Here is a 12,665-nt window from a genome sequence, read left to right on the forward strand (position 1 = left end):
TATAAATCCCATACCTGTATTCTGATTGAGGATTCAAACTGATTGTGAGAAATGTGAATATCTCTGAAATGGAACTGTTACAATGTTACACATCTGATCCTGTAGCTGGAGTTGGAAACATTGTTCCCTTTCACCATTGTCGATACTCCTAAAAGCAATCAATTGCAAGAAACATGGAGATAATATACAAATGCATATGCTGCAAATTTGCCACCAAATTTGGAAAGTTTACACCAACATTTAACTCATTTTTTGACTAGTATTCTTGATATACAGAAAAGGTGTATTTTCTTTGCTTTTAGATCACAAGAAATTCAGATTGCATGAGGAAAGTCATATATCACTTTGATCACTTTTCTATCCTGTGAAGAATCTTTTCCACGACTGCCATGGGAGAAATCCACCTGATTAAACACGTTTTAGTCATAAAATTAATTGCATGAAATTATGATGATCAACATAGCAAGAATCTATGTTGCTAAAGCTGGAGCAAATTGGATATACCACAGCCGGGGCAGCGAGCATAGGATTTATCTTTAAGAAGAATAAGGCCAGAGCCTCCACAAACTCCACATTTTCTTTGTGCTATCTGAAAAGCATAGGAATTGGATTAAAGAATTCTCTTGGCATTGTAAATCAGCTAGCTATGAGTTTTGATATAAAGTAATAACATAGAGGGAATATATACATGCATGATATTGTTAGCAACGTTTGAAGACTCATTTTATGTTGGAGTTTTAATTCATGGCTGGAAAGAGATGTATCAGTGGTGGTGCAAGTCGACACTGATCAATAGGTGGAATTGAAAGGGGAAGAAGAGGAAGCAAGGGAGGAAGACATGTATTAAACCTCTATGGATATGGTGAACTAACATTAGCGGATTGCAAGCAAATAGAGCCACTTTAGTAGAACTGAGCTAGCTCATAGAAGACCTCACCGATGGCCTCCAGCTCAGGGAAGCCTCGTGGATCCTTCTGAAAGCCTCCATAGAACACTAGCTCATGGAAGCGTTGAGGAAGGAGTAATGTTTGCTCGGGGAATCCTCACGAGCTAGCAACCTTGAATACCGTGTGTATCGAGAGGCATGAGCAGGTTGATAAGTAAAATACAATTGCCCATGCTACCAGCACACTATAAGTATTTTCTCTACATAAAGCAACAAAAATTGAAGTATAAGTATTCTAAATAAAAATGCTTAAGTTCATCTTATTGGCATAAGATTCCTACCACCATATTACAAATTGTTGTTATTATACTGCCCCAAAACAAGACTAGTCATTTGGTAGTTCATAGCTCAACCTTAAAGAGTTTATGTGACTAGCACCTCTATAGGAGGCGAGATCCTCTGGACCACTATCCCCACCAATGCATTCATTGGTGAGATGGATGACCTCTACTTATAAAATAGGTGGGGATCATCTATCCCCACTAATGCATGTAAAGGGAGGATCCTCTGAACCAGAAAAGTGGTCCAGAGGATCTCCTCTGTCTCTATAGACAAACAAATTGGGATATGCAAGTAGAGTTAAATAAATTTTTTTAGCCATGCAAATTATTTCTTTTATACTCTCTATACTATTCCTCCCAACAAACAAGAGAATAGTTCTTCTTTCTTTATTGCAATACATGAACAAGAAAAACTTATTCCTTATCTATTAGATTCTTCACAAATTGCCAACCTAATCATATGCTAAAAATACTTAGATAGTCATATCCAAAATGGCTATAAGACTTCTATTCTTGTTGGTAAATCAATCTGTATTGCCAAAGCTTTAAATGTAATATACTGAGAAATTAGTATGCTTTAAACATATAACTTCTCTGTCAACTCGATCAAACACACAGGCTCGGACCCCTTCTTTAACTTGCGCATCAGAGTAAAGCTATCAATATCAGAATGGACAGCGCGACACAACACAATCAGACTAACCCTACAAAGGAATGTGACCTTCAGGTTTGGAGATTCTCATGTTATTCCACTTCCAATTACAGGCCAACAAAACCAACATCAATCATCATGCTAATTTCTGTTTCGAATGTGTTCTAATTGATTTGTGATCGAATAATGTTAAAATTTGTAGGTTATCAGACATCACGCTCATCAAATAAGTTTGACATGTAAAATAAGCATAGATAGGAAGTATCGAACTCACTATCCTCTTGCTGAACTCGATCCCCGCGACCACAAAGGGCGTGATTCCAGCTGAGAGTGGGAAAAACAAATCATACGTTTAGCTAACGCAGGGGGAATATGAATACAGATACGGAGAGAGGAATGGACAATACCTAGTGCGCCGACGGCGATCTGCCAGGTGATCTGAACAGGGGCCAGATCGGCGGAGGCGGCTCCGTCGACGAGGACGGCATCGATCCCCGCCGTTTGGCGGCGGCCGCAGGTGCGACCGCGAAGGCGACTGCTGCCGCTTGTTCTAGCGAGGGCGAGCGAGATCGGCGCCGCTTGAGGAAGAAGAGGGCGAGAGCGAGGGAGAGGAAGGAGGACTGCAGCAGCTTCCATCGACCGATCGATGGAGCAGTGACAATGGGATAAATATAATAACACGGCAAATTCAAATATCTTTTGGACCCAGCCAATCACGTCGCTGCACGTAAGACGCAACGAATAACGACCAGAGAATAACATGTGTCTCGCACTAAATATTTGAGCTTTTTTATTTAAAAATAAATTAAATTATGTTTTTAGCATTTTAAAAAATAAATACATGCTAGTTGAGCTTTTCTCCATCATATTCATTCTTATACCATCTTCCTCTCGACTCTTCTTCCCATTTATCTTTGTAAATTGTTGAGCTATCAAGCGAGTCACTTCGCTTAGTGAAATACGACATGAAATACTTGAAACAATTTTGAAATTTCAAAGATAAAATGTGGCGACAAAAGAAAATTTTGAAATTGTAAGACAAAGCTATGAAGATAAATACAACTATGAATTTCATGAATGTCTCTAAGAGAATGTAAATTCAAGCAGTACTAGGTCAGAGAGTGTGGCTTGAGATCATAGATTTTCTTTTGTATTTGCCACCACAATTAAAGAATATAATGGAAGAAGTAGTTGAAGCAGAAGCTGAATACAGAGCATCGAACCGAAACCGTTTTGCTTCAATTCATGTCGTATTCGGATGCACTTAGATACTCTCCATGTTCTTCGAAGTACTCGATCAGGCGCTTCAAGAATGTGTTGTGACTAACAGTCTCTGTATCACATACCAGACAGCATTGCCTTCTAGCGCGAGTCACGGCCACGTTCATTCGCCTGTGGTCGCTCAGAAACCCAACCTATGAACGATGGAAAACAGAAAAGAGGGGACATTAATGGCAGTGCAATAGTTCGACACGATATTTTTCAACAAGTGATGGAAATGGAATGAGCCTTGAGGGCCGAAAAGTTATATGGCTATATTTGGCTTCTGAAAGCTTACCTCCTTTTTTGAATTTGACCGGACCATAGATATGACAATGGCCTCCTTTTCTCGGCCTTGAAACCCGTCAACGGTTGAAATTTCTACATCCTTTAATATGTTTTCTTTGCTCCTCAGCATCTTAAGATAAGTCACCTGTATATAAGCATTTAATCGACACACATTGTTAACTCGAATTGCTGCAAGTGTCAAGATCAAGGCAATCACGCTAGGAAGGAGCAAAATGAAACAAGTATCATCATGCCCAAAGCATAGGATATGAACAAGTAGGAAAATATACAAGCGCGGTTTCAAGTATCAACATGGCCAAAATATTTTCGGATGTCAACCATTAGTGACACTATATCTGCAAGTTGTTGAAATTCATTTCAATAATTTGTTAATTTAAAATTTTAATTGATTGACTTTGTAGTTGTTACTAGTTTATATTTGAATATAAATGAGCTAAGTAGAAGAGAATTATTGGATTAAAAGTTTATGAATCAATCTCAACAAGCATTAAAGTGAGCCAAAACTTGAGCATGAAACTATACTTTAGAACTTGCACGCAAGATCTACATAATCGAAACATAAAGAATGAGAGATGCCAAGGAATCACTTCCATAACACGGTGTTAACAATAAATTCAAACGACAAATCATTGAAAAGATATGATCGATTCATGCTGATGAAAAGAGTGAAACCTGTGCGGCATATGGAGTAATTATTCCAATATCAGATGCTTGAACTCCAGATTCAATAAGCTGCTTTGCATGGGCTATAGTTACCGCAGCCTCTCCCTCGTTCATAGTACTCTCTTCTTCGTCTTTCTTCTCGTCCATGTCACACCTATATGAAAGAACATCACAAATTCAATATGAAGATCAGATGAGCTGATAGACCTCAAATGTGCAGATCAATCAGATAAAAATAATGTGATTTTAAAAGCAGATCCTGACAAGGGAAAACATGTTTTTTCCAAAACTTATCTTGAGAGTATGTCAGTTATCACCAGTTAGCAGTTGCGAAAATATAAAAATTATATTGTGCACAATAACACTTGCCCTGTTGTATCTATGAGAAGAAGGGTCGGTGATGCTGCTGATGATCTCTTTACACCCTCGAGATCATACAGCATATGACCAGCTACACTAGAATGGGCTTCTACCTGATGCAACAAGTTCGAAGAAGATCACTAGTTATTCTATACAACAAAAAAATCACAAGGAGTGAATACTCAATTCCATGATTATGAAATATGAACTAAAATCCAAAGAAAAAGAAGGTTGAAGTACCTTACTATTGTAGAATTCTTTGGATGACCAACTCATAATAAGCTCATGCATTCGGTATTGTACAGTGAGCATGGACATGACTTCATCTCCATACAAGCCTGCTAAACGTTCAAAGAGTGTTTTACCTAAACCCTTCTTTTCAGCTTCCACACTCTGGATTGTCGGAGGAAGCTGGAGATGGTCCCCTGCAAGCACACACCTCGGTCCCTGCAAAGACAAGTTAAAACTAAGATCATCGTGGCAGTTATAGTCTTCTCTAAAGTGTAATCCATCCAAGTATCCAAAAATAGAATTCTTTCCCAGATTCTAGAATACAAAGCCATTTTGCAAAAAAGGTATATCCAAACATTCCAAACCTCTTACTCCCTACATTTCACCTCTCAGAAATTTAATTAAATCACAAGGACATGAATTTTCCTTTTATTGTTTCTATTTTACTCTTCTTTGGTTCTTCCTTTCCCCGCATTTTGGTTGGGTTGTGGCAATCCCAGAGTACACCAGTCTTCTAGCCATTATTGATATCATCTTACTGCCCAACTAGGTTTCCCAGTCCACAAACTTTCCACAGTCATGATGTTCTCAGAACCATTCACAATTTTTCTTAGCCAAATTCTTGTTTTTCTCATAAAAAAAAGAAGATAACTTACTCTCGAAGTTTTCAGCACCAACAAGTACATGATACCAAAGGAACTACTTTTGAATGCTTCATAAATTTTTAGCAGAAAAATAAATTTGTATATTATAGATTAACTTCAGAGTTCTGAAACATGAGAACGAATTAGGCAAAGGTTCATGCTTTGGTAGTTCAGTTACCAGTGCTCACAAACTTCGGGATTAATTCTGTGGTTGACTAGCTATATAATGGTCACATTCATGATATTATATTGAGTAAAAGTTCTTGTTGATGCCATTTGTGATGATTACCCACATTCCACTTTCTCCAAAACCTGAGATTAGTAAATACCTTTAGCAATGGTATCCAACACGCTACTTCGAGTGCCTGAGCGGCTTCATCAATTATAACCAAGTCAAATGTAATACTCTCCAGTTTGCGAGAAAATGAACCAGTCAAAGTTGTCAAAACTACATCTGCATTTTTTATAACATCTGAGACTGCCAACTGCTGTCTCTTCCTCTCTTCTTTGGCAAGTGTTCTCAGCTCTTTCTTAATGTCCCTTTTGGTGTTCCTATCTTTTGCTTTTAACAGCTTCCCACTCAAGACCTGAAAAGGTTAAAAAAACATATAAAATGGACAACATGCAATAAACGCCATGGATTACCTCAAAAAAACAAAACTATAACTGAATAATAACTGATCCATATTTTTTAATTGATACAACACAAAGTTTATAGTTTTATACTTTAACAATAACACAAGGTACATAACTTATAATCTCACAACTGATCATCAAAATCATGAAGCAGAGAGTTGTCAAAGGTTTGCATACCTTCATTTCCTTACGAATATCCTTTGCCAGTGCACTATTATCACCTTGCAAAACCTAGTCATAAGGAGCAATTAAATTAGGAATTAGAAGTTATATAATGAGAAGTAGTTTTATTTTGAACACAAATGAAGAGACTCGTAAAGTTAAAGCCCTTTAAAGAGTTTTTTAAACAATTAGTATTAATTAGTAAAACTGAACAATAGCATGACCTTGTATCGTATACATGTTACAATTCAGGACAGTTGACCACAACAAAATTTCACTGTTGAAATACAGTAAAAAAGAATATGGGAGAAAGCAAACGTTAAAATCATTTAAACACAGGGAGTGGCTGAAGCAACTCCAAGATATCAACACAAAACCAAACTTTTCATGCTCTAATAACTCCATAGAGCTAGAAAGTCTATCAGAAAGCAAATATAAACCTAAGTCTACAATAGGCCAAAACCCCAGAGAAGAAGAATTCAGAAACTACTATGGTGGTTGTACAACACCATAGTAACCAAAAACCCCAAAGAGATTTGACATAAAATCTCATGCATGAAATTTTGTTTCCTGTAGTAGTTGAAGAATTAGATCATAGACCATATTTTGAAGCTATCATATCGTTCAGGTTTCATAGCAATGATTCTAAATATTTATCACTTAGTACAGATTCTCTGCAACCGTAACATATCAAATGTTTCAGATGTTTAAACAAATTGTTTATTGACTGAAATGGAATAGCATTGTATTCATATTAACAAAATTGAAAGTTGAAACCATTCTTGAATGGAACTTCTCGTATAAAAAAATAAACAGAATAGTTCAAAATCAAAACATCTGGTGTCCTTTACAATGTTAGCACAAAAGCACACTCCTAGCTCAATAAATGTTCTAATCAATAACACTTCCCAAAATCCACTCAAAATTTTGAGAATATGGTTCAGGTTTCCAATGGATTAGAAAGCAGTTGCAGAAATGACTTACTAGTTTATAAACCAGCTTAGTGCCACTTGCCAACCAATTCCCCAAGAGTGCAACTCTACAACTTTCTTCTCGACTCAACCAAACCACAGAATTGGAGTTGGTTCTTTTTCATTATATACTTCCACCATGATTATTTCTTTGACTTTCTTTGACATTGGAGTTGGTTCTTTAGAAGGGAGATTACTTGGAGATGCATATGATTGATGAATTACTCGGCTATGTAATCGACCTAGATAATTGTTTCATAGGATGTGTCAAAGGGAGGAAAATAGAGAAGAGAGAAGTGACAGGGTGGTAATAACACAGATGAGACTGGTAAGAAAATTACAGAAGTAGAAAGACCAGTTGGTAGAGGTTTGAGGTGGAGATTCATCATACATTAATAAGTAACTTTGATTCAAAGCTTCTATCTTGCTTTCAAAGTTTGCAATACATAAGCACTATTAACAGTGTATTTTTAACTCTGTAGATTAACGCGCCTTCCATTTAAAGAACTCAACTGAACATTAACTGCCAATTTAATATGACTATACATATTTTTATCAATTGTCAACAAATTCATTAAAAAAATTGCCAAATAGCTTTTCGTGGTAGTAGGAAAAAACACTGTACAGAGACAGGATAAGGTTCAATACCTGAGCATCAAGTGCACTGTCCAACACTTGAGGTAACAAACGTGCAGGATGTCCCAACCTCACTAACTTTACCCTAGAAAAGCATGGTTAATATTAAACTAACTATAAGCCATGAAAACAAAAGGCGAAGATAGTACATAAATTTCTAGAATGATGTGTTTGTAAGTAAGAAATAAAATAAGATTTTGCATTTTGTTTGATACAGATCACCTTTCTCTAGAATGAGGGTTCACCAACGTAAACTTTAAATCATTATTACATTGTACAAGAAAAACATATATCTATTAAGGTGCATATATGATTTGTAGATGACATTGTGCTATGACAACGTCAAGTCAAAATTAAAAGATCAAGGAATGCATTAGGCCTTAGCAACTAGCATAATATAGTATCTAAACCTTATGAACATGGATTGTAAATGTAGATGGAAATATGCTAATTGATAAAAAGCTTTAACTATGATAAATCAAAATTTTGAATAGTCAAGACAGATTTCTAGCACTAAAGTGCATACATTAAGAATTAAGAGTCAACATAGCAAATGTAACTTTAGCATTACTAAAAGAAAACTAAAGGAACAGTTAAACTAAATGGATAAATGATTCCCAGAAGTGAATGCTTTATATATCCTAAATCCTTTATTCAACAAAGGTGAATCTTGTCCCTCCAGCTAACACTATGTAAGAATATGCCACTGTTAGCAAATCTACTTGCTAGACTCAACTACAAACTCAAAATGCTTAAGCACAAGTTAATCATAGTTCCCTTGTCTAAGCCGTATCAACCTCCTCATTAATCTACTAACCATGTGGGACTAAACTGGTATGTCGTAGCTCAATTTGTTGTGGTATCATGATCAATCTGTGCAACAGCAAGATTACCATATTATCAATATTACAAATCTGCACGACCTAGTATCTAACAAATAATAAAATTGAATGATGTTCAGGCAGCATTATATACGCCCTAAATTAATTTTGACTTAGGATTCACTTTTGGAAGAATAAACAATTGTTCGAGACCAAGATCAGTTTTCCAGATTGACCAGTAGTAGTAACAAGGTGATAGCTGCTGAGAGAGACATGATGAGTTCAAAATGACCATAAGGGGTTGGCATTAGCAAAACAAACAACTAGAATAATAATAAGAAACTTGTAAAAGAGTGACACGCATGTAAATATTCAAACTGAAAGATGGATTTTTAGGCTGTTAAGTAATTGTAGGTTAAGTAAACGGCGAGAAAGTCTACAATCTAAATGCACCTGAATGGAAACAGACGTTCAACCATGTTATCAACAGCTATATTGGAAGCAGCACATGCAAGAACCTTAGCTCCCTGTTTGACTCCTTGCAATATAATTTCAATCACAGTTGTTGTCTTCCCCGTTCCTGGAGGACCATGAAGCAAAAATACATCCCTACATGAAAGAGACTTCAAGACAGCATCCCTCTATGATAAAATAGATTAGATTAATCAGTTGAGAAAATTATTTACCAAAAGAAGCGCACAGAAAAACATATTGGTAAAATAATAGCATAGGACAGTTGTCCCATAAGATCCCTTAGGACTGTTAGTCCACTGAGGGATTTGGAATAGATTAACCAGTATGGGATGATCTAAGGTCATCACAATAAAATGGTATGTAGTACCAAAGCAAAATGGAAACCATTCACTAATAGGCATAGATCTTCACTTTTTGATTATTGCTCTTCATAGAGAACAAGTGATTCTTCTTTAGGTAGAAACAACAATTTAGATCTCAAAATGAAGTGTAAGAACTGCTGGATCCAAATATCTAATCTCCTGTATCATATTAAGTCCAATCTTAAGTATGAAAGCTGACATAAGCAAGGTAGTTTCAAAGAGATGATTGGTTGATTTGTTCCATCCTAGAAAAAAGGTGATGCTTGTGCCACATATAGATACTGGTGCAAGTATATGCTAGCCCAACTAGTATCCATGCCCCAAAATTTTTATGATAAAGATCAAACATACCTAGATAATTAAGAATCCTTCGTTTTGATTGGGAATGGCTAACAAGATATTTATGAAGAGATTATTTGCGTAATATAGATCTTTTTCTTATATTCTTTTTATAATATGAATGAGCTTTGTTGATGTAGTATGCACAAGCATCAAGCATCAAGCATCCTTCGTTTTGACTTTTTCCATTCATATAATGTACAATACTCCGTTTCAAACTTTCAGTTTATCATATAAACCTGACCATGTATTAGAACAACAGGATCTTAAAACCAAGGGGGCTATATGAGATCGTTCTATAATCGTTAGACATATATGAAACAATCTACTAAATAACCCGATATATTTCCTTAACCTTCTAGTAAAACGAAGAAAAAAAGGTAGAATCAAAACATGAAAAAATAACAAACATCGATAAGAAAAGCAACTACCTGTGAATGATCAAGATTCTTGTTAAATGGACTGAATTGACTGACTTTCTTAGAAACAACAGGTGGTTTTTCCCCAAATAATACAGGAATCAGGTCAGCAGCTGGCCCTTTTTGTGTGCCCTTGCTGAGTTTAATCAATGCATCCTTCATACTTCTATATGTCACCTACAATATTACAGAATCCACTCAAGTTCAGATAAATCAACAATAAAATAACTATGTAGTCTTTTGGACGTCTAATAAGATAATCGATACCCTTGCAAAAATTGCTAAAGAAGAGCAATTTAAAATGCAACCATAAAACAAAGGCAGCTGCACCAGTGAAAGAAATAGACACTGAATGATCCATCTCAAACATTCATGATGTAATTTAGAGAGAGGAAAACAAGGAAAAAAGTATAAAAAAAAACAACCAGTGATGTAAGTCCCAATGATTTTAGTGGGCTACATGAATTTATGTAAATTAGATTCCTCATTCATCTCCCTCATGACACCTGTAAAAGTCTTAATATATTCACCTAGTTTAACTATACACTCTGTTGATCTTCTTCAACATATCCACTTCTTAACCTATTTTCTCTCAGCTTATCATTTATTGGGGTACACCTAATTGCTCCAAATTGGCAATAATCAATTCAAAGAATAAGGATAAAAAATATGGTTACAAAAGGAAAAAATAAATGGCTACAAGATAAATTTATATAATCATATAGACCATACAACATTGACCAACTGGTATTGATTTTAATTCAATTAATGATGTGCTTATGGTTTTGGTTGCAAGTTCATATAACATTTAAAGATGGTTAGGGTATCACAAACTCTTAGCTGAAAGAGCTGGCTGATTTTTCTGAGCATTACAGAATTTACTGAAACCTTGTCAGGTGTTAGCCGGGGATCTAGTTGAGAAAAGAGAACAGAACTATTTAACAAACCATGAGCTTACAGAAGCTGCATAAGCCCTTGACAATATGATATGTTGTCAATCACATACCTCATTTGCAACCTTCTCAAGACGCAGAGAGCCATTTAATCCATCTTCGGGAATGTCATCGAAAGCAACAATGATCGAAGAGTCCTTGTTTCCAAACATCACAAGAGATAAAATCAGTTCTCAAAGGCAAAATATGAGAAGGGAATCCTTCAAGAATTATGTATTCGTACTACAAATACCTTGAGGCGATACACTACACCTTGTCCAAGTAAAGGAGAACCAGAATCAGCCTTATTTGGTTTGAGAATAACCACATCGTGATTCGAGAACTGTACCCAAAATCTCAATTAAGAAACAAACTTGAGAACACTTAGAGCAAAAGTAAGTTAAACCGATTGACTTTGCTCAACCATTTTAACAGAAGTTGATAAATCCAGTGTTGGTTCTGGAGGGAAAATTATGTTATACCACCAGATTTTACATCTTTGTACAAAAAAAAAGAAGAAGATTGAGAGTAACCCTGAACCCAAAAGCATTGAGATCCCCATATTAAGCTAAGACTTTTTTATCATAGTGAAAATTTCCAAAATAGAAAACTTTACAAAAACCTCAAACAACAAAAAAGAAACATCTTCTTCATTTACTTGTATGATTATAACTTATAATGATAACAATAACAAAACCTTGTGCGCAGGAAGAAGGTCCCCCTTATTTGATTGGAACTCCAGAAGTGCTTTTCCCATCAAACCTGTCTGGAAAAGTGCATACAAAAGTAAGAATGCATTACGATAAGAACAGAACTGTATTTTTATGTAACAAAAGGAAAAAAAATGCGAACTTGAGCATCTGTGCACTTAAGATTAAGAAGAGCATAGCCTCTCTTTTGAGCAACATCCAAGCCTTTCGATGAAGCAGAACCAATAGATGCCGCTATTTCAGCCTCCTAAAAATCATGATACAAACGGTCTGAACGATTCGCCATCAAAATCTTAGCAGAGAAATGTAGTATAAATGGAACAAATTTAACAACCGTAAAATTTGTAGCAACACCCGAAACATATAGAACTTAGGGTAACAGCGGGACATCATGGATAAAGAATAACAAGTTCATTATCTAAAGGAGAGGACCTTTTCCAAGTCGATCAGAGGGGACGTGAGGGAGACGAATTGCTCCACGGACATGGCTGGAGATTTCACGCCGGAGCGTTTCGCAACTCCCTCCATAGATTTCTTCTCCGATCGGAATCGCGAGCAGCGGCGCCACTCCGAGTTCCGGCGGAGGCGGTGGAAGGGTAACGAAATGGGATGGCGGAGAAGAGGCTTTCCACTGCTGCAGTGGAAAACTTAAATTTAGCCCCGGATATTAATGGTATGTCAATTTGCCCCTTAAATTTAGTTTAATTGCAACATGTCCGATAATTGTTTTTATTAAAAAGTGCATCGTAATTTTATTTTTTTTCAAAGGACACAATTTCAAAAATATTCTTCCCATTTTTTAATCCTAAATTAAAATAAAAAAATAACTTTTTATTTAAATCAAACTGAATCAAATC

At 36.0% G+C, this 12,665-nt stretch overlaps 2 protein-coding genes across 2 annotated transcripts; both read right to left on the reverse strand.

Annotated features, from left to right (window-relative positions):
* Positions 1 to 180: 180 nt before the first annotated feature.
* On the reverse strand, positions 181 to 2,538 carry LOC121971346. The gene is made up of 4 exons (XM_042522575.1): positions 2,287 to 2,538; positions 2,154 to 2,203; positions 505 to 589; positions 181 to 404 (listed from the first exon to the last, which is right to left on the reverse strand). Exons 1-4 carry the CDS (start codon positions 2,513 to 2,515, stop codon positions 358 to 360), a joined length of 411 nt encoding a protein of 136 aa, XP_042378509.1. The 5' UTR covers positions 2,516 to 2,538; the 3' UTR covers positions 181 to 357.
* A 388-nt stretch (positions 2,539 to 2,926) lies between these two features.
* Positions 2,927 to 12,451, reverse strand: LOC121971347 (DNA-binding protein SMUBP-2-like). Its single transcript, XM_042522576.1, has 15 exons — positions 12,241 to 12,451; positions 11,951 to 12,055; positions 11,796 to 11,864; positions 11,352 to 11,441; positions 11,173 to 11,256; positions 10,179 to 10,343; positions 9,026 to 9,213; positions 7,764 to 7,836; positions 6,160 to 6,213; positions 5,676 to 5,933; positions 4,712 to 4,918; positions 4,481 to 4,584; positions 4,121 to 4,265; positions 3,438 to 3,572; positions 2,927 to 3,294 (listed from the first exon to the last, which is right to left on the reverse strand). Exons 1-15 carry the CDS (start codon positions 12,334 to 12,336, stop codon positions 3,118 to 3,120), a joined length of 1,950 nt encoding a protein of 649 aa, XP_042378510.1. The 5' UTR covers positions 12,337 to 12,451; the 3' UTR covers positions 2,927 to 3,117.
* Positions 12,452 to 12,665: the final 214 nt, after the last annotated feature.

This window comes from Zingiber officinale, chromosome 4A, assembly GCF_018446385.1.
Source record: "Zingiber officinale cultivar Zhangliang chromosome 4A, Zo_v1.1, whole genome shotgun sequence".
Taxonomy (NCBI): domain Eukaryota; kingdom Viridiplantae; phylum Streptophyta; class Magnoliopsida; order Zingiberales; family Zingiberaceae; genus Zingiber; species Zingiber officinale.